Source organism: Lepidochelys kempii, chromosome 8 (assembly GCF_965140285.1).
Source record: "Lepidochelys kempii isolate rLepKem1 chromosome 8, rLepKem1.hap1, whole genome shotgun sequence".
Lineage (NCBI taxonomy): Eukaryota > Metazoa > Chordata > Testudines > Cheloniidae > Lepidochelys > Lepidochelys kempii.
In genome coordinates, this window is record NC_136387.1 from 91,359,445 (window position 1) to 91,382,844 (window position 23,400).

General features: G+C 42.3%; 1 protein-coding gene across 10 annotated transcripts in view; it reads right to left on the bottom strand.

The window, feature by feature from the left end:
- Nucleotides 1-23,400, bottom strand: part of PATJ (PATJ crumbs cell polarity complex component) — a 219,600-nt gene that overhangs the window by 75,135 nt on the left and 121,065 nt on the right. For all 10 annotated transcript variants that reach the window (XM_073357497.1, XM_073357502.2, XM_073357507.2 and 7 more), the window contains one exon: nucleotides 4,478-4,674. In XM_073357497.1, coding sequence (XP_073213598.1) covers nucleotides 4,478-4,674 — 197 coding nt within the window. The remainder of the gene's footprint in view (nucleotides 1-4,477; nucleotides 4,675-23,400) is intronic.

Consider the following 23,400-nt stretch of genomic DNA (forward strand, 5'->3'; position numbering starts at 1 on the left):
GCCACAGCAGCTCCAGCGCAGCTGGGCTGGGGCTCCTCTCCCCGGTCACGGCAGCTCTGGCATGGCTGGGCCAGACTAGGGGAGGGGCCCCTCTCCCCGACAGCTTCAGAGCGGCTGGGCTGGGGGACCTGTGCGGCCCTAAATAGCCTGCTATGTGGCCATGCAGCTTACAGGGAACCTAGGTGATTTTTCCCCTCATATTTCTTGGGACACCTCTGGCATGGATGCCCAGCAGCAAGGAAGAAGGCTGTTGTCTTTAGGCACCTCTGTCATTTGTGGCAGAAGCTTGGAGATACATCGTGAATAAGGCAGGGGGGTGCAGGAAGAGAAAGCACGGTCTCTTGGTGAAGGCAACTGACTGCTGAACCAGAGAACTGATTCTGTCCCTGCCTCTGCCCAAAACTATCTGCATGATGCTCGGCAAGTCATTTAAACCGAACTTTTCACAGTTGTTCACGAACTGTGTGCCCTGCTTGAGACCTTGGGGTCAGATTTGCAGAAAACTTGGGCACTCAGAGCTGCAGCTGGAGTCGATGGGTGCTGTGCTTTGAACACATGAAGTGGTATATAAAGCTAAGTACCCTGAAAAAATCAGGTGCTAGTCGTCTCAAATCGGGCACGACAACAGTGGGCGTTTTTGATGGTACTCTCTCTCTCTGTGCCTCAGTTCCCCCATCTGTCACATGACGGGTAAAAGATATTTCCCTACCTGACAGGGGTGCTGTAAAGACAAATTCATTAATGGTTGTGAAGCATTCAGATACTGTAAGTGACAAGTGCCATAGCAAAGTCCATAAAAAAGCCCAGGAGGAAACTAACAATGTTTCCATAAATAGTATGGAATAAATAAGGCAGGAGGCCATGCACTGAACAATGAAGGTGTGACAAAATATTGAGCAGTTTCTCATTAAATGAGCCTTGTCCATGCTGTGCACTGAAAGAGGCATGGGTCCTATGGGAAAAATAGAATGTGAACATGTAATTAAAGACCACATCATAACACATACACACAATGGTGATTGAATGAAGATTGCACAGGGAATTTTAATTCTGGCATTTCCTAACTTTTGACTGCTTGACTTTGCAATCTTAATGTTCTTTAAATTATACTATACTATAAATTAAAGGTGGCATTTACTTATAGGCCTGTGGACATGGTTTGTTCTGTTACAGGACGGCACTTTCAGAAATGGTGAGCACTGGTCTACTCTTCCTCCACTGCAGAAATTGTGAATTCTTTCGCAGACTTCACTGGGAGCAGATTTAGGCCAATACCAAGTTCTTTTGCAACTTGCAACCATACAGCACATATGCAAATCCCAAACCCTCCAAAAATCTACTAAGTAACACTGAAAAATAAATATTTATAAAATTCACCAGAATTGAAACATGGCCCATCTCTCAAGGACAGTAGTACCTATGGTTAGAAGGATTATATGACACCGGGAATAATTTAGGAGCCAGGAGAAAACCTCAGAGGCTCCCCCTATCTGTGCAAGCATATTGGTGTAAAAGTCCTCCAAGGTTCAGTGAGCTAGCATACAAAACTACCCTGACCAGTGATCTCTGGGCAGCAAAACACCTACTCTATTTGTGGGTCCATTTTGTTTGGGCTGGTACACACCAGAGATTTATCAGTCTACTTCAACTCATCTTTAATTCTTTGTACATTTCAGAATCTACATTCCTGCCAAAGTACAAACTCCCATAATAAACAAACAATAACTTGCAATCTCATCATGCATTTCCATCTCTCAGACTTAAGTTTTAATGCTCATTCTAGTTTCCCCTGCTTCATCTGAGGAGGTCAAAGCATTTCACAAGCACTAATCATTTTAGCTTTGTAACACTCTTGTGTGGTAGGGAAGTATTATTACCCACCTTTTATAGATGGAGAAACTGAGGCACCAAGAAGTTGATGGAGATGAAAAAGACCACCCAGGAAGTCTGTGCCAGACCCACTAATAGAAACCATCTTTCCCCCAGTTCTTTGTCTGAACCACAAACCCACTGATATCAATGACAGTTCTGCCTGAGTTGAGAGTCAGTAAAGAATACAGGCGTGGGTAGTTACTAGACTTTAGCGAGCAAAGCCTAAAGTATTAGCTTTTCTTTAGGGCTCAAGAGTGAGAAAGGATGACAAATGGCCTTTTAACATTTCTGTAAAATGTAGCGGTCCCTGGAAAGTTATAACACAACAAATCCTGCATCTTGACAAGGGGTTAGATTAGATGACCCTTGCGGTCCCTTCTAACCCTATGATTCTATAGTCACTGAAGCATGGACCAACAGGAATTTGCAGGAAAGGGCAATTTGCCTGTCATTATTTCAGCAAGAGACAGAGTCTTTAAACACAATTTATCACCCTAACAGAGATAAATTTCATACAGTGATACTTTATTTCAAAACAAGCCTTTTACACTTCATGGGCATTGAAAACCTATAATTAGACACTGACAAATCTTTAGATAATTCTAAGTGTTCCCAAGGCATCTCCAGACAGTCAGACTTCTCCTTTTCAGGTTAAGAAATGAGAGAAAATATTCGGTACTCATACAACACAGAGACAGAATTGCTGAAAGACCCAACATCGCTTCCCACTGAGTCCAGTAGGTCAGTACACACCTACTCTTCAGTGAAAGCTTCTTCAGAAGAGAAACATCCACAGGGATGAATGATTTTTTCAAACCTGTAAAGCAGTTATGATGTGGGAACCACTGCAGGAATAGCAAAAGACCCTCAGTACTAAGTGCCACTCTGCAGTAGTCAAATATCAGGTCAAAAGGTTTAAAATGTGTTTCAAACAGGAAGATGAAAAGGGGTGGAGGCGAAAAGATGATGAAATGCTTTATTTGCTGATAGAATAACTTGGTCTGTGGGTTAGTTTGCACCAGACAACAAGAAAGAGAAAGAAAGAAAGGAAAAAGAAAGAATGTTTTAAATTCTAACAACTGAGTAAAATGGATCACAATATGAAATTGTATTTTCTTATCAGTTGGAAAGGAAGGAAACCCTGACAACTACAAAAGGCAAGACTCATCTTATTTTATATGTAAACTGATTTTTTCCATGAAACAATATATGCAATACAAGGATAGCTGTGCTATTCTCTCACCTGCTTTTCAGTAGTCCCTCCGTAACCATAGTTTGTGAATATTCTGAAAGCACAGACTGCATTGACATCAGTTTTCATAAGCAAGTAGATATGTGATTTTTGTTCTTCACTGAAAACACTTTTATCAATCATCCTATTCCTCTTATGTGACACCTGCATCACTGGAGGTTTGTAGACATGGTACCCCATTCTGTATGGTCCTCTGCTAATCCCTTTGTGGATTAATAGCTCTTTTGACACACCCAGGATATCATATCATCCATCCAAGACATACCTTTTCTGCCTCAAATTCTCCTGCCATCAACTTTCTCGGCCAGTGTCAATAAACACGCATCATCCGCTGAACCTCCTAAAATATGCCCGAAAATCAAAACTTTCTTTTCATAAGATCTCTAACTTTCGTTGAGTTCCAGTCATCTCCAATACTTTTTCATTGGTTACTGGTCTATCCATGATATTTGTAGAATTCTTCTACACCACCATAATTTGAAGGATTGTAGTTTCTTTATTATTGTTTGAAAGTCCATGTTTCACAGCCATAATTTAACACAGACCATATATAAGTTTTTAAACAGTCAGAAGTTACGTCCCTTTCTCAGGTCATGTCTACTCTACCCTCCGGATCGGCAGGTAGTGATCGATCTATCGGGGATCGATTTATCGCGTCTAGTGTAGATGGATAAATCGATCCCCGATCGCTCTGCCGTCGACTCCAGAACTCCACCACGGCGAGAGGCGGAAGCGGAGTTGATGGGGGAGTGGCAGCCGTTGATCCCGCACTGCGAGGACATGAAGTAAGTGATTCTAAGTCAATCTAAGATACGTTGACTTCAGCTACACTATTCTCATAGCTGAAGTTGCGTATCTTAGAACGATCCCCCCACCAGTGTAGACCAGGCCTCATTAGATGTTTATTCAAGAATTCACTCTTGCTATTCTGGTGCTGACCTCAATATTTGATTTTCCATCTTCTGTAATACTTCCTAAGTAGCAATAATTTCTCACTTGCTGTATGACTATGTTGTTCACTGGAATATCACAGGATCATTGGATACCACCATAGTTTTTATCTTGTCCACATTCAACTCTAACCCATATTCTTGGTCATATTCACATATAACCTCCACTAACTTCATCAGACCTTCTGAATCAGCCAACAGCATTGTCTCATCTGCATAGTGAATGTTACCCATTTTCCATTCATCTTAATACCTTCTTCTGTTTCTTTGTTCCTCAGCTGACATAAGTCACCACAGTTCCATGAACTGGCACCAAATCTTTATTTTGTATTTCATTACTAGGTTCACAGGCTTTCTTCCCTCTCGACACCAACCCTATCATATAGCCAAAGGAATCATTTACCTCTAAAAGTTCATCACCAATGTGCATTCTTCCATCTCTTCCTGCAGGTCCATCTGGATTGATGCCAACTATGAAAATGCTCATACGAGACCTGTCCTTGTTGCCAGCAAGGCTGAGTCCAAGCCCATTCGTATCTTTCTCAAGCTCAATAATGTGCAACTCCCCTGGCAGATCTGCATATCTTTGTCGGATCTTCTCTGAAAAATAGAATAAAACAAACACAAAATAAAATTATATGCAGCTGACTGTGAACACATCTAGGTACGCTACACATTACCTGACTCTCAGCATCACTATGGGTTTCTGGCATTTGGGGTTCCCAGCATGGAAATTAGAACATAAGAACGGCCATACTGGGTCAGACCAATGGTCCCTCTTGCCCAGTATCCTGTCTTCCGACAGTGGCCAATGCCAGATGCTTCAAAGGGAAGTGAACAGAACAGAGCAATTATCAAGTGATCCATACCCTATTGTCCAGTCCCAGCATCTAGCAGTCAGGAACTTAGGGATACCCAGAGCATGGGGTTGCACCTGTGACAGTCTTAGCTAATAGCCATTGATGGAACTATCCTTCGTGAATTTATACAATTCGTTTTTGAACCCAGTTATGGTTTTGGCCTTCACAACATCCCCTGGCAACAAGTTCCACAGGTTGACTGTGCATTGTGTGAAGAACCAGTTACTTCCTTTTGTTAGCTTTAAACGGGTTGCCTATTAATTTCATTGGGTGACCCACAGTTCTTGTGTCATGTGAAGGTGTAAATAACGCTTCCTTATTCATTTTCTACACATTAGTCATGATTCTATAGACCTCCATGACATCCCCCATCAGTTGTCTCTTTTCCAAGCTGAAAAGTCCCAGTCTTTTAAATCTCTCCTCATATGGAAGCTGTTTCATACCCTTAATCATTTTTGTTGCCCTTCTCTGTATCTTTTCCATTTTTAATATAGCTTTAACCAGAACTGCATACAGTATTCAAAGTGTGGACGTACCATGGATTTATATAGTGGCATTATGTTGTTTACCATCCTATTAGCTATCTCTTTCCTCATAGTTCCTAACACGGTTAGCTTTTTTGACTGCTACTGCACATTGAGCAGATGTTTTCAGAGAACTATCCACAATGACTCCAAGATCTCTTTCTTAAGTGGTAACAGCTAATTTACAAAACATCATTTTGTATGTATAATTGCGATTATGTTTTCCAATATGCATTACTTTGCATTTATCAACATTCCATTTTATATGCCCAATCACACAGTTTTGTGAGATCCCTTTGTAATTCTTCAGTCTGTTTTGGACTCAACGATCTTGAGTAATTTTATATGGTCTGGAAACTTTGCCACCTCACTGTTTACCCATTTTTCCAGATCATTTACAAATATGATTAACAGAACTGGTCCCAATACAGATCCCTGGGGGACACTACTATTTACCTCTCTCCATTATGAAAACTGACCATTCATTTCTACCCTTTGTTTCCTGCCTTTTAACCAGTTACTGATCCATGAGAGGACCTTCCCTCTTACCCCAAGACTGCTTAGTTTGCTTAGAGCCTTTGGTGAAGGACCTTGTCCATGGCCTTTGGAAAGTCCAAGTACACTATATACACTGGATCACCCTTGTCCATATGTTTGTTGCCCCCCTCAGAGAACTGTAATAGATTAGTGAGTCATGATTTCCCTTTACAAGAGCTGTGTTGACTTTTCCCCAACAAACTGTTTATCTATGCACCTGACAATTCTGTTCTTTGCTATAGTTTGAACCAGTTTGCCTGGTACTGAAGTTAGGCTTACCAGCCTGTAATTGACAGGATCGCTTCTGGAGCCTTCAAAAAAATTAGCGTCATATTAGCTATCCTCCAGTAATCTGGTAAAGAGGCTGATTTAAGTGATAGGTTACATACCACAGTTAGTAGTTCTGTATATCTGGTCCTGGTGACTTATGACTGTTTAATTTTTCAATTTGTTCCAAAACCTCTTTTATTGCCCTCAATATGAGACAGTTCCTAAAAAGAACAGCTCAGCTCTGGGAATCCCCCTCAAAGCCTCTGCAGTGAAGAGCAATGTAAAGAATTCATTTTGCTTCTCCACAATGGCCTTCTTTTCCTCGAGTGCTCCTTCAGCACCTCGATCGTTCAGTGGCCCCATTGATTGTTTGGCAGGCTTCCTGCTTCTGATATACTTAATATTTTTGCTGTTAGTTTTTGAGTCTTTTGCTAGTTGCTCTTCAAATTCTTTTTTGGCCTGCCTAATTATACTTTGACTTGCCAAAATTTATGCTTCTTTCTACTTTCCTCAGTAGGAGTTGACTTCCAATTTTTAAAGGATGCCTTTTTGCCTCTAATCACCTCTTTTAATGCTGTTGTTTAGCCATGGTGGTATTTTTTTGATCCTCTTACAATTTTTTTAAATTTGAGGTATATGTTTAATTTGAGCTTCTATTATGGGTTTTTTTTTAAAAAAAACAAGTTTCCATTCAGCTTGATGGAGCACTACAAAGCAAATTGTGACACTTTTAAAAATTAGTTGGAATGAATTGTTAGATTTATATAATTGAATGTGCTGGAGAAATTTTCTATTTACATTTTTCCAAAGGGAAAAATATGGGGTAGTTCTCTCAGACTAGCATATGGATTTCTACAACTTGTTCTTAGAAAGATAAGTCTCATAGCTTCTCATTGCTCTGTGCCATTTTGTTCCAAATTCAGCACAGTTTTTAAAGCCAGTTTCATATCATCATCTAATTCCAACACTTCAATGGCATCAAAAAAGGAAATTGAAGTAATTAACTGTGACTGGATATCACTTTTAAGAAGCACAAGGTGAATGAGACTGATGCATTATCCGTTAAAAAGAGTAAAGGGGTAGAGGAGAGTATATGTACAACTGTGTCCCTGAGTCAGCACTTGGGCTAGATCAAATATCAGCTATTACCATTCTACTACAGGAAAAGGCACATTAGCAGTACAATTTAACTGTTACTGCATGTTTCCATGGCAACAGGAAGAGTAGTGGAGAGATAAAATAAAAAGTGAGTAAGAAAGAAAGAAAGCTAGCTTTCTCCATAGAAAGAAAAGGAGTACTTGTGGCACCGTAGAGACTAACCAATTTATTTGAGCATAAGCTTTCGTGAGCTACAGCTCACTTCATCGGATGCATACTGTGGAAACTGCAGAAGACATTATATACACACAGAGACCATGAAACAATACCTCCTCCCACCCCACTCTCCTGCTGGTAATAGCTTATCTAAAGTGATCACTCTCCTTACAATGTGGGGACACCATGTGGGTCCTTACAATCTCTCCTTACAATGTGGGGACACCATCACAGGGCCTAATAACATCAGCCACACTATCAGAGGCTCATTCACCTGCACATCCACCAATGTGATATATGCCATCATGTGCCTGCAATGCCCCTCTGCCATGTACATTGGGCAAACTGGACAGTCTCTATGTAAAAGAATAAATGGACACAAATCAGATGTCAAAAATTATAACATTCATTAACTAGTCGGAGAACACTTCAATCTCTCTGGTCATGCAATTACAGACATGAAGGTCGCTATCTTAAAACAAAAAAACTTCAGATCCAGACTCCACGAGAAACTGCTGAATTGGAATTCATTTGCAAATTGGATACTATTAATTTAGGCTTAAATACAGACTGGGAGTGGCTAAGTCATTATGCAAGGTAGCCTGTGTCCTCTTGTTTTTTCCTACCCCACCCCCAGATGTTCTGGTTTAACTTGGATTTAAACTTGGAGAGTGGTCAGTTTGGATGAGCTATTACCAGCAGGAGAGTGAGTTGAAGGGGAAAGGAGTCCAGGAGAGCTGGCTGTATTTCAAGGAATCCCTGTTGAGGTTACAGGGACAAACCATCCCAATGAGTCGAAAGAATAGTAAATATGGCAGGCGACCAGCTTGGCTTAATGGTGAAATCCTAGCGGATCTTAAACATAAAAAAGAAGCTTACAAGAAGTGGAAGGTTGGACATATGACCAGGGAAGAGTATAAAAATATTGCTCGGGCATGTAGGAATGTTATCAGGAGGGCCAAATCGCACCTGGAGCTGCAGCTAGCCAGAGATGTCAAGAGTAACAAGAAGGGTTTCTTCAGGTATGTTGGCAACAAGAAGAAAGCCAAGGAATGTGTGGGCCCCTTACTGAATGAGGGAGGCAACTTAGTGACAGAGGATGTGGAAAAAGCTAATGTACTCAATGCTTTTTTTGCCTCTGTTTTCACGAACAAGGTCAGCTCCCAGACTGCTGCGCTGGGCATCACAAAATGGGGAAGAGATGGCCAGCCCTCTGTGGAGATAGAGGTGGTTAGGGACTATTTAGAAAAGCTGGACGTGCACAAGTCCATGGGGCCGGACGAGTTGCATCCGAGAGTGCTGAAGGAATTGGCGGCTGTGATTGCAGAGCCATTGGCCATTATCTTTGAAAACTCGTGGCGAACCGGGGAAGTCCCGGATGACTGGAAAAAGGCTAATGTAGTGCCAATCTTTAAAAAAGGGAAGAAGGAGGATCCTGGGAACTACAGGCCAGTCAGCCTCACTTCAGTCCCTGGAAAAATCATGGAGCAGGTCCTCAAAGAATCAATCCTGAAGCACTTGCATGAGAGGAAAGTGATCAGGAACAGCCAGCATGGATTCACCAAGGGAAGGTCATGCCTGACTAATCTAATCGCCTTTTATGATGAGATTACTGGTTCTGTGGATGAAGGGAAAGCAGTGGATGTATTGTTTCTTGACTTTAGCAAAGCTTTTGACACGGTCTCCCACAGTATTCTTGTCAGCAAGTTAAGGAAGTATGGGCTGGATGAATGCACTACAAGGTGGGTAGAAAGCTGGCTAGATTGTCGGGCTCAACGGGTAGTGATCAATGGCTCCATATCTAGTTGGCAGCCGGTATCAAGTGGAGTACTCCAAGGGTCGGTCCTGGGGCCAGTTTTGTTCAATATCTTCATAAATGATCTGGAGGATGGTGTGGATTGCACTCTCAGCAAATTTGCGGATGATACTAAACTGGGAGGAGTGGTAGATACGCTGGAGGGGAGGGATAGGATACAGAAAGACCTAGACAAATTGGAGGATTGGGCCAAAAGAAATCTGATGAGGTTCAATAAGGATAAGTGCAGGGTCCTGCACTTAGGACGGAAGAACCCAATGCACAGCTACAGACTAGGGACCGAATGGCTAGGCAGCAGTTCTGCGGAAAAGGACCTAGGGGTGACAGTGGACAAGAAGCTGGATATGAGTCAGCAGTGTGCCCTTGTTGCCAAGAAGGCCAATGGCATTTTGGGATGTATAAGTAGGGGCATAGCGAGCAGATCGAGGGACGTGATCGTTCCCCTCTATTCGACATTGGTGAGGCCTCATCTGGAGTACTGTGTCCAGTTTTGGGCCCCACACTTCAAGAAGGATGTGGATAAATTGGAGAGAGTCCAGCAAAGGGCAACAAAAATGATTAGGGGACTGGAACACATGAGTTATGAGGAGAGGCTGAGGGATCTGGGATTGTTTAGCCTGCAGAAGAGAAGAATGAGGGGGGATTTGATAGCTGCTTTCAACTACCTGAAAGGGGGTTCCAAAGAGGATGGCTCTAGACTGTTCTCAATGGTAGCAGATGACAGAACGAGGAGTAATGGTCTCAAGTTGCAGTGGGGGAGGTTTAGATTGGATATTAGGAAAAACTTTTTCACTAAGAGGGTGGTGAAACACTGGAATGCGTTACCTAGGGAGGTGGTAGAATCTCCTTCCTTAGAGGTTTTTAAGGTCAGGCTTGACAAAGCCCTGGCTGGGATGATTTAACTGGGAATTGGTCCTGCTTGGAGCAGGGGGTTGGACTAGATGACCTTCTGGGGTCCCTTCCAACCCTGATATTCTATGATTCTATGAGTTTGTGTGTGTATGGGGGTGGGGGGGATGTGAGAGAACCTGGATTTGTGCAGGAAATAGCCCAACTTGATTGTCATGCACATTGTGTAAAGAGTTGTCACTTTGGATGGGCTATCACCAGCAGGAGAGTGAATTTGTGTGGGGGGGTGGAGGGTGAGAAAACCTGGATTTGTGTTGAAAATGGCCCACCTGATGATCACTTTAGATAAGCTATTACCAGCAGGACAGTGGGGTGGGAGGAGGTATTGTTTCATATTTTCTGTGTATATATAAAGTCTGCTGCAGTTTCCACGGTATGCATCCGATGAAGTGAGCTGTAGCTCACGAAAGCTTATGCTCAAATAAATTGGTTAGTCTCTAAGGTGCCACAAGTACTCCTTTTCTTTTTTCTCCTTACAATGTGTATGATAATCAAGTTGGGCCATTTCCAGCACAAATCCAGGTTTTCTCACCCCCCCCCTTCCAAAAACCACACACACAAACTCACTCTTCATCGCCGATGAAGTGAGCTGTAGTTCACAAAAGTTTATGCTCAAATAAATTTGTTAGTCTCTAAGGTGCCACAAGTCCTCCTGTTCTTTTTGCGAACGCAGACGAACACGGCTGCTACTCTGAAAACTGTTTCAAATGATTGCTTCCTAAATAGATATGGTAAGTTCACGATGGGGCCAGCCCACACAAAGGAAGTGGGTGTATGTGGGTTTTTCACACAGCAACAGGGAGAGAAAAACATTTACAAAAGAAATAGTCTCTTTAATAGGAAATTTTTAACACTTCTGTGCTCCTTCCTGCAATGACCTATTATTGTCTTTACCATACCATATTTACTTCTACTCTGCTAAGTAACATTGTGGGGTTGACCTTTGAAGCACTATTTGGCCCTGCTGTTGGAACTTCGTAAATAACAATGATAAGCCACATAAAGTTTAGTTACTTTTTCCTTAGGGGTCTGGAGTCCGTACTAATAGGAGTAAAACATATTATTGTCATTTTAAAAAGTGAATAGGACTCTGAATAAGCAGAACCAAGAAAAAGGTGCTATTTTTATTTGTATATTCACTTCTCGGAGTCCAGCACTGCTTTTAAGTACAGTATGCTGCAGTTTCACGGTGCTGAGTAGAATATTTATAATTAAAGTACAATCTGCTTTAATACATCAATTATTTTCAGTTCCGGAATAGAACTCCATACACAGGTATTGGTTTTATAAAGTCACTCCAGCAACAAACCTCTCCCCCCGCCGAGTCTGTGTACTCATGCACCGATTGGAGGGGCTATGCTATAACGTGTTCCTTCCATTCACTCTGTTAGAGTCTCAACTGAGTGAGCAGAGGGCCTGACTGCAGGCTGCCCTGGGCTCCTGCTTGGATATGCTGTATTCCGTGCCAGTGTTGTGGCTGCAAAATCAGAATGGGCCTTGCTGATTACTTATCAATTATACTTTTATAATCTTTATAATTCTATGTAAATAGTACAGAAGATTTTGATCATCCTCAAGGTCTACTGCCTCACAACTGATAGAATGAGGAAATCCAGCAGCTAGGGCACAGGGCTCCGGGTTAGGGAAATAGAGGTTGTATTCCCAGCTCTGTTCTGTGACCTTTTTGCTGCTCACTTATCCTCTCTGGCCTCAATTCTCCTAACTGTACAGTTGGTGTAGGAAGCCTCAACCCTTAGGTGAATTACGGAACTATTAATTAATTAGTGTTGATAAGGCACTTTGGTGTTGTATATTTATCTGTGTATTATCCAAAGGGTTTGTTTATTGTTATGAAATTCCTGACCAGGTTAAATAGATACTTTATTACTCTTGAATTCCAGTCGTGTGTCTTAACCACCAGTCCAGACAAAGCTTAGAATTAAGAGTTACTAATAATAGACTCTGCTGATATAACACTGAGCAACTGGTCTTCCTGCACCCTGTAACAGTGCAACTCATAACTTCAGCCTCAAGCTAGAGCATTTAAAGGAGTATTAAGGATCTGATTTTGTCACAGAGGTCACAGATACCGTGACTTCTTTGGCTTCAGCCTACCACAGCGGAGCTGGAACAGCTGTCGCCCCCCCCCACCCAAGAGGAGTAGCAGGGCTGGAGTTGTGGCCTGAGCAGTGGCTGGCGATCTGCCCCTACTGCTGGAGTAGTTGCTGCCAGAGCAGTGGACAGGGTCGGGTCAGTCTCCACCGGAGCAGATGCAATAGCTGCTGTCACAAGAGCAGCTGCCGGTTGGGGGCCCAGGGCTGGAGCCGTAGCCACTGCCTCAGAAGCAGTAGCCAGGGCCAGGTCAGCCCCCAGGGCTGGGAAGAAGCAGCAGCTGCCACCACAGGAGCAGACCCTGGGGCTGAATCAGCTCCCAGGGCTGCTGGATCAGCTCCCAGGGCCAGAGCAGGAGCAGCGGCTGGCTGACAGCAGTCAGCTGTTGCTGCAAGAGCAGCGGCTAGGGTGGAGCAGTGGCCGGGCTTGGTCAATGCTGCAGGGTTGGAGCAGTCAGCCCCTGGTGGGTCTCCAGCAGTTAGCTCCCCACCCCACAGGGTGTTTTTAATAAAAGTCACGGACAGGTTGCAGGCTTTCGTGAATTTTTTTTTATTGCCCATGATCTGTCCATGGCCTTTATTAAAAATACCCGTGACAAAATCTTAACCTTAAGTATTATTGACAGGAGGAAGAGAGTGAGAACAGATTAGTCAAATTTCATCTCTCTTTTTAATGGTCAGGCTGAGACACACGTAACAATCAAAACCTATAATTTTCCATTTAATTTGCTAGTGCTAGCAGTCTGTATTTTTTTTAACAGGCTAATTTGTTTTGGAATTGGTGTTTGTGGAGGAATAGAGTTTAACAAATAAATTTTGTGAAGTATATGGCAGATATCGGTGATCATGGGGTATAGTCTGTGAATCTAAGTGTGTAATTGGTGCATATCTTTATGATTGATTTAGGGGATCGGGGGATGATCCTACGAAGTACTGAGCACCCTCAACTCACATTGAACCAGTGGAAGTTGAGGGCAATTTTCCAGGATCAAACTCTATGGAGAAAGGTTTCAGAGTAACAGCCGTGTTAGTCTGTATTCGCAAAAAGAAAAGGAGTACTTGTGGCACCTTAGAGACTAACCAATTTATTTGAGCATAAGCTTTCATGAGCTACAGCTCACTTCATCGGATGCATACTGTGGAAACTGCAGAAGACATTATATACACAGAGACCATGAAACTATACCTCCTCCCACCCCACTCTCCTGCTGGTAATAGCTTATCTAAAGTGATCACTCTCCTTACAATGTGTATGATAATCAAGTTGGGCCATTTCCAGCACAAATCCAGGTTTTCTCACCCTTCCCCCCCCCCCAAACTCACTCTCCTGCTGGTAATAGCCCATCCAAAGTGACCACTCTCTTTACAATTTCAGAGTAACAGCTGTGTTAGTCTGTATTCGCAAAAAGAAAAGGAGTACTTGTGGCACCTTAGAGACTAACCAATTTATTTGAGCATGAGCTTTCGTGAGCTACAGCTCACTTCATCGGATGCATACCGTGGCCACGGTATGCATCCGATGAAGTGAGCTGTAGCTCACGAAAGCTCATGCTCAAATAAATTGGTTAGTCTCTAAGGTGCCACAAGTACTCCTTTTCTCTTTACAATGTGTATGATAATCAAGGTAGGCCATTTCCAGCACAAATCCAGGTTTTCTCACACACCCCCCTTTTTCCAAAAACCACACACACAAACTCACTCTCCTGCTGGTAATAGCTTATCCAAACTGACCACTCTCCTTACAATGTGTATGATAATCAAGGTGGGCTATTTCCAGCATAAATCCAAGTTTAACCAGAACGTCGGGGGGGGGGAGGAGGAAAAAACAAGGGGAAATAGGCTACCTTGCATAATGACTTAGCCACTCCCAGTCTGTATTTAAGCCTTCATGTCTGTAATTGCACACAACAGAACCACTAACCCAGGAACTTATCCTTGCAACAAAGCCCGTTGCCAACTGTGCCCACATATCTATTCAGGGGACACCATCACAGGGCCTAATAACATCAGCCACACTATCAGAGGCTCGTTCACCTGCACATCCACCAATGTGATATATGCCATCATGTGCCAGCAATGCCCCTCTGCCATGTACATTGGTCAAACTGGACAGTCTCTACGTAAAAGAATAAATGGACACAAATCAGATGTCAAGAATTATAACATTCATAAACCAGTCGGAGAACACTTCAATCTCTCTGGTCACGCAATCACAGACATGAAGGTTGCTATCTTAAAACAAAAAAACTTCAAATCCAGACTCCAGCGAGAAACTGCTGAATTGGAATTCATTTGCAAATTGGATACTATTAATTTAGGCTTAAATACAGACTGGGAGTGGCTAAGTCATTATGCAAGGTAGCCTGTGTCCTCTTGTTTTTTCCTACCCCCCCCCCAGATGTTCTGGTTTAACTTGGATTTAAACTTGGAGAGTGGTCAGTTTGGATGAGCTATTACCAGCAGGAGAGTGAGTTTGTGTGTGTATGGGGGTGGGGGGGATGTGAGAAAACCTGGATTTGTGCAGGAAATAGCCCAACTTGATTGTCATGCACATTGTGTAAAGAGTTGTCACTTTGGATGGGCTATCACCAGCAGGAGAGTGAATTTGTGTGTGTGTGGGGGGTGGAGGGTGAGAAAACCTGGATTTGTGCTGAAAATGGCCCACCTGATGATCACTTTAGATAAGCTATTACCAGCAGGACAGTGGGGTGGGAGGAGGTATTGTTTCATATTCTCTGTGTATATATAAAGTCTGCTGCAGTTTCCACAGTATGCATCCGATGAAGTGAGCTGTAGCTCACGAAAGCTCATGCTCAAATAAATTGGTTAGTCTCTAAGGTGCCACAAGTACTCCTTTCGTCTTAGCCTGGTAAGAGGGCACATGCATCACATACTGCTACAGTAAATGCAATTTTTATGCATGCATGTGTAAAAATACACACACACCCACACCATACTCTGTTTTGTTTTTAAAATTAAATCTCTGCTCAGCAGGGCATACTTACACTATTGGGGATAACAGGAAGTATTGGCTTTTACAAGCTCCACCTATTAACACTCCTTAAATACTCCTCAAAGGGCTGTCCTCTGTGCTAGGTGATTGTAGTGTAAATGCTGCCACACTATTCCCAGAGCTGTCATTATCCAGTCTGCATACAAATATCCTTTGGGTTTCTTCATGATTTCCTATAACATTCTGTTAGTATTCTCAGTTTGCCTCTTAATAAGACTCTCGTAAGATCATTTATACAAGTATTTACCTAAACAAACATGCATCTAAGGCATCTTCTTTTTAATACATTTTTAGATGTCTTTTTCCTCCAGCTGGTATCACTTTTCAGTTCTCTGCCTAGCACTGGGGAGCCAGTTAGCATTTGCATTTGCAAGAATTCTATTATCTGCCTTCATTACCAGATACTTTACACAAGGCAATTATAATTCTGTGGTTATTGCATTACACACAAGGTATTAAGTTCTTTTTGTTTTGTCACTGTATGGAGTTGTTTCCACATTCCATGAACAATAAGCTTATCTAAACTTCAGCAGATGCATCTTACAAATAATATTTAGCCAGCTAGTGCAGCATCTACAGAGTTTTTTTCCCAATACATATTATATATACATATATATACACACACACACACACACATACAATTAAATAGGACCATAGCACCAACAAGTTCTTTACTAATCAATCCTGCAATAATATATCCCAGATATATTAGCAGATAATTATTGCATTTTAAACAGAAGCCTTGGAAATGGAAGACCATTGCTTTCAAACAATATGCCATTATGCTGTCACAATGCTTTCCTGCTCCACTAAATATTAGTACATTAAATGGGGAGAAATAAGAAAATAAATAGTAGGAGATATGGCTAGCCAATTACAACCCAAAGTACTTGAACTCTGGTGTTGTAATATTGCAACAAATACAGTGTATCATTATTTAAAGACAGCCATCATCCTGCAAGAAGACAAGAGATTGTTTAAAGTGTAAAGTTTCAAAGATATATGACAGTCCCACAAGAGGTTCAGGGAGCTGCTTCACAAATATTATAACTCTGAGCAGCTGGATCTACATCTCCAGTTAAATGAGCTGAAATTAGAAAGGGGGGAAGCTTGCCTCCTCCCCCGCACCCCCAAACACACCCACCAAAAATGTGTATTTTCCTGATATAAAAGAGAATCTATCTAGAAAGATGATGATGGAAGGGGAAGAAAAAAAAAGTTCTTGATGATTGAGCTACTAGCTAGATTTTATTTATTTGTTTTAGAAGGTGCTGAATCATGGCATGTGGGACAGAAGAGAAGGGGGGCCGTGTGCTGACAAATTACATTTTTATACAGAAGGTGATATTGCAATCTCTGAATCCCTGCTCCAGATAACTACTAACACCACATACTCTCTTTTGGAGACTCTCTCATGGCCTCATTTATCCCTCTGTATTTGTATCAAATCATACAAGACATTGTTACAGCCATAGTTTTTTCATGGATAGCTCTACTTGGGCTGCAATACTGCATTCATTGTTCTTCTTTCAGCATTGATCAACATCGGAATGCAGCTAGCGTACACAACATAGAACCAATCTCGCATATCAAACAACTAAATCCCTGCTTAGTTTCACTTTAAACATAAAAAAAAGAAAAGAAATGAAAGAGCAGGGAGTCCCTGGAATACTAACCCTAATGCTGTGAGGACAACATCTAATTTACTGATTACAATTTACAAGAGCCTAAATGAGCACATTAAAAAGGCCATAATTTAACAAACTGGGGCTCCAAATTCTCTTGACATTCAAACAATGAACACATTATACCATTGATCTTTCCACTAGCCGCACATTCAACTCCATGGAGGCAAAGAGCTCCATGAACCTTATCTCAAAAAGAACGCTGCTCATTGTGTTCAAAACCACTGAAGCTACTGATGGACAAAACAATTTCATTAATGTTTACTTAGATGTCATAAAACAAGACATTTGGAAAGGAAAATGAATGAGATTTAAAATAAAGCGTCAATATATTCAGAACCCATGGACTTAACTGGATACATCACCTATTGCCTTGTGGTCAGTCCCCACACCAAGTGACAGGAGAAGAGACACAGGGGCTAGCCATAACTGCAGCTCTTTCACAGAGTGTGAGGCTAGAGGCGATCATCTAGTCTGACCTCCTAACACAGACTATAAATTTCACCCAAATATGCCTATGATGAGGCCAATGACTTTAGTTTAACTGAAGTATTTTAGTTCTTAGGATACTAAACTGCTGTGTGCCACAGGCTGAGAACAGGAGAGACAGGGGAACCACCGGTGCCCAAGGCCTCTATCTGTATATCTACAGTGAGTTTTAAAACCTGCAGCAACAAGTCTTAGAGCCCAGGTTTACAGTCTCAGGCTCATGCTATGGTGCTAAAAACAGCAGTGCAGACATTGTATGTCAGAGGCTGGAGCTCAGTATCTGAAACCCAACCCCTTTGCCAGTCTACAGAGCCCGAGCATCTTGACAGCTGTTTTTAGCATTGTAGTGCGAGTCTGAGTCTGTAGATAGAGGCTCTGAGACTCGCTGCTGTGGGTTTTAGAACTCAGAGCAGACATACCTTACAATGGCAGGGAATTAAGTGAGTTATGCCCAGATGATCCCAAGAGATGATTCATACCCCACGCTGCAGTGGAAGACGGACGCCCCCAAACACAAGGTCCCTGCCAATATGACCTGGGAGAAAATGCCTCCCCCAACCCAGATCTGGAGTCCCCTGAGCACAAGGGCTGGGTTAACATCCCACACAGGTACTAACCCCTCCAAAAAGTGCAGGGAGGAAGCCCCCTTCCCCTCCCCATCTTGCACTAACCAACACAGCTAGCTGGCTGAGAAGTGGGGTATAGTGTGCCCCACCAATGAGATGGTGCAGCAGCAGCCTCTCTGAAGCGCAATGGTCTCCTGCAGTTTCCTGGGACTGTGCAACTCCACACCACCCCCCTAGCCACGGCTCTGCTTCACTGGCACAAACTAAATTATTTACCTTCAAATACATTACTTCACTTTTCAAGTGTAACCTCAGCATTTCTATTAGCTGAAGTGTCTGACAAAGACTAATACGCATTCCCAACCCAAGCCTACCATAAAACAAGAAGCTCTCTCACTCTTATTTTTATATATGTATGTCCCAGAAGAGGTGAGAAATTATAGCATTATTTTTAAGTGTATGTGCGCACGCATGCGCACGTGTGTGTGTGAGAGAGCGAGAGCGACGGCATTATCTGTACAAAATGCCATCAATCTCTCATAAGAACGGAGGCAAGGAAATAAGTTTGTATGGCAACTTCCACCTTCTCTGTATATATCTTCTTACTATATGTTCCATTCTATGTATCAAATGAAGTGGGCTATAGCCCATGAAATCTTATGCTCTAATAAATGTGTTAGTCTCTAAGGTGCCACAAGTACTCCTGTTTTTTTAAAGGAAATAAATGTTGATTCCAAAAATGATCTGTGAAAATGTGATGATTTTACCTTGCAAATATAACTAGTCCAGTCATAAAGAAGAACTGTATAACAATATGCACTGAGCATTAATGCCAAAATATCCGTTAAGCTAACTTTCAGGCTTCTTTTGTACCTGTTTGTTTTTTGAGAGTTAATATTATTTGGGATCTTTATGGTCTGCCTTCCTTTCTCCTAACTGCTTCCCTCATCTCTGACTCCCACTCTTAGCTTTCCACCTTTCATGTCTTGTCAAATGCTTGAAATAGCTTCTCATTTCCATGTGGCAGGTGCCTTCCATCTCCTTCAAATTTTTCCTTAAATCCCACTTCTCTTTTGCAGCATCTCATTACAAGAGATGGAAAAATGTTTTCTGCCAATATCCAATTCAATTCACAGATTCCAAGTCCAGCAGGGACCACTGTGATCATCTAGTCTAACCCATAACACAAGTCATAGAACTTCTCCAAAATAATTCCTAGAGGTATATCTTTTAGAAAAACATCCAATCTTGATCTAAAATGGTCAGTGATGGAGAATCCACCACAACTCTTGGTAAATTGTTCCAGTGGTTAATTACTCTCACTGTTAAAAATTTACACCTAGCCTGAATTTGGCTAGTTTCAGCTTCCAGACACTGGATCATGTTATACCTTTCACTACTAGACTGAAGAATCCACTATTAAATATTTGTTCCCCACATAGGTGCTAATAGACTGTAATCAAGTCATCCCATAACTTTTTCTTTGTTAAGATAAATAGATTGAGCTTCTTGAGTCAATCACTATAAGACATGCTTTTTAATCCTTTAATCATTCTTGTAGCTCTTCTCTGAACCATCTCCAATTTATCAAAATCCTTCCTGAATTGTGAGAATCAGAACTGGACCCAGTATTTAAGCAGCAGTTGCACGGGCACCAAAAACATAGGTAAAATAACCTCTTTACTCCTACTCAAGAATCCCCCATTTATGCACTCAAGGATCATATTAACCCTTTTGGCCACAACATTGCACGGGGAACTCATGCTCAGTTGAGTATCCACCCCACACTCCAAATCTCTTTCAGTGTCACTACTTCCCAGGATAGTCTCTCCCAACCTGTAAATATGACCTACATTCTTTGTTCCTAGATATATTCATTTACATTTAGCCATACTAAAACAGTGTTTGCTTGCACCCAAACAATAAATCTCTCTCTGTATTAGTGACATGCCCTCTTCATTATTTACCACTCCTCCAATTTTCATATCACTTGAAAACTTTATCAGTGATTATTTTGTTTTTTCTTCCAGGTGATTGACAAAAAAGAAAAAAGTTAAATTGCATAGAGCCAAAAAGTGATTCCTTGCAGGAAACAAGAAAAACACCCACTACATGAGGATTCCCTATTTATAATTACATTGAGAACTATCAATTAGCCTGCTTTTAACGCATTTAATATGTGCCATATTAATTTTATATCATTCCATTTTTTTAAAATCAAAATGTCATGCAATACCAAGTCAAATGCCTTATAGAAGTCAAAAGTTAGAGTGTTGATGTAATATACTTAATTAACCAAATCTGTAATCTAATAAAAAAAGATAAGTGAGTCTGATGGGATCGATTTCCATGTTTGTTTCCTCCTGTGGTGACTGCCTTCCTTAACTTTGATTGAATTTTACTATCACAAGTATTTACAGAAAACAATTTTTAAATTTTGCTTTCTGGAGCTTATCTACTATAAACCTGATTACAATAGTTACACCCACCCAGTCAACAAAAAAAGCAATATAATTTGACTTATGTGACTGAACACAACTAAGCAACACAACTTGGATTACAGATTCCAAATTTCAAACAGGCAGCCATAGAGTAAACAGTATTTGCAAGAAGTGACAATCTGTTTTCAGACAACTGGTGAATAGAATGAAGTCACTTTCATTCAATATGTTATTTACTGTTATTTGTTCAGCTCTGCTTCATATCTCCCAAACAGAATTGCATTTACTTCCCAGACATGCTGTTTCCATGTGTCTTGAATAGGTGGTCGGGGTAGAGGGAATATACAGAATTATAGCATTCCCTTTCCTTGCAAACTACTATCACGTGGTCCAGAATCTAAACTCCCCACCCCCTCTTTTCAAATAAGTCATCAGCCCTGATGGTTGTAAAGAAAACCTGCCTAATCTTAACTGAATGTAACTTACTCCTGGAGGAATTCTATGCCACTGTGCATGTAGATTTCAGAGTGTTAGTCTGTATTCGCAAAAAGAAAAGGAGTACTTGTGGCACCTTAGAGACTAACAAATTTATTTGAGCATAAGTTTTCGTGAGCTACAGCTCACTTCCCGTATCCGATGAAGTGTGCTGTAGCTCACAAAAGCTTATGCTCAAATAAATTTGTTAGTCTCTAAAGGTGCCACAAGTACTCCTTTTCTTTTTGTGCATGTAGAATTAATGTCCCCTCACAGAACTCTCCGCTTCCCTGCAGAAAATGACGGGGAAGTAAAGGAAAGCCACAAGAGCGGTCACATGCCAGCATGGTTTCCAGTGCCTAGCGCAGCTGGTGGAGAGGAAAATCTGTGGGGGCAAGGGGAACTTGGAGACATCCATGGGTGTATTTGGGAGTGGGGGCAAGAAGGGCATAGCCCCCCCCCCCCAACACAGAGGCACAGTGTGGAGGGACACATGGGGTCATGTGCCACTGCCCACCCACCATTTCTAAGAATGCAGAGCTGCTTGGCTGAAGGAGGGTTCCACTCTAGCTCTCTTGATTCTGCAGCTGGATACCACCTCCCAGGTCCTAGTGTTGATCACACTGTCCTTCTGTGTGCTAGAAGCTATTCTGTTTTCTGTACAATGGTGAGTTCCTGCGGTGAAGCAGGGCAAGGAGGGTGGGGAAGAAGCGGTGGGAAAGGTGGATGGGATGGGGAACAGAGGAACGGGGGAGGGAAGAGGCAGCAGCTAGGGCTCTCCCATTAAGCAGGCCCATCATACTCCTACCTCACCTGCACCACCCCATTGAGCCCCCCACACCCAGACCTCCAATCCACTGAGCCCCAACCAGCTGTACCCAGACTCCCATCCCAACAAGCCCCACTCCCCCAGCACCCAGATGCCCTCCCCACTGAGCCCCCCACACCCAGATTGTCCCTACCAAGCCCCATCCTCCCCACACCCAGACCACCCTGCCAAGTCCCAACCACCTTCACCAGGACCGCCCCTACAGAGTCCCATTGCCCCTGCATCCAGAACCTCCCAATGAACCTCTGTGCACCCAGATCCCCCACTGAGCTGCCCGCACCCAGATTGCCCCACACAGAACCCTTTGAACCCCACACCTGGATCCCCCCAACAATAAGCCCCTCTACACTTGGATCCTGCTGGGCTGAGTCTGCCTGCTTATGCCTGGTGCAGAGGGTCAGGGCTGGCCCTTGTGCTGTGTCAGGGTTGGGTGCAACCTCACCACCAAGTCCATGTCCTGGGAGGGGAGTGGCCTGTGCTCCCCACTGCCATGCTGGAGCCTCCACATTTATTGTCAAATAAAATTTGTAGAATTTTGCAGAATTTTAAAATATTGTGCACAGAATTTTTAATTTTTTTGGTGCAGAATTCCCTCAGGAATAGTAATTGATACTGTGATGTTCACCCAAGTTTGCAAAGAACCCGAAATAGCTCTGAGAGGGAAGAACTGCCTCTATTCATCTGAATGAAGTGGTAACTCAGAGGCTTGATGATAAGCGACAACACTTAAGCATTTCATTGCTGATCAAAGCATGTAAAAAGATAGAAGGGGGAACCATACAATAAGGATCTCCACAACCTACTGTGAATGCCATTTCATTTTGGTCATGTAAGTGGATGGCATTAGCAATCATTTTCCCCCCCTCAAAGGCCCTTAAGGAGCCATGCCCAAGGAGCCGAACAGAACCAAGTCTAGAATTTGAATCCCACTAAAAAGAAAGGCAAGCCTAAGGAGCCAAATACAGCATGGCATCTCAAGGAGATGGAGCTTACTTTCGAGCAGAGCTTGGAAGAGCACCACCATCTTATATCCTCACTTCAAGCCCAGCACCTGAAGGGTCATCAGTAGGCTGTAATTACAGTATACCTATATTGTATATCATATCTAAGTCCTTAGGAGCAGAGACATTTGCTGTTTATGTTTTTTGTGAACTGCTAAGTACATTTATGATCCTATCTAAAACACCTACTTATCTATGAAAAATTAAGCATCTTTTAAATTTTTTTTTTGCCTGCCTAGGGAAAATTTGCTGTACAGGGTGTGCTCTTATGCTGTGCAGTTGTTCCTTATGAGCGAAATTCACTTCTGCCTACTTATTTGCCTTTCAAATTTCATATTAACAAGCATCAAAGCACTCACCCCTACATAGACGTGACCTCCTTTGGGTACTCTGATCTACCAATCAGTTATTCATGTAAAATACTGGCTGCTGAGTATAGAGAGTCTCAGGGTCAGCTGAGAATCCTGCAGAGCTCTGTACTCTGGTG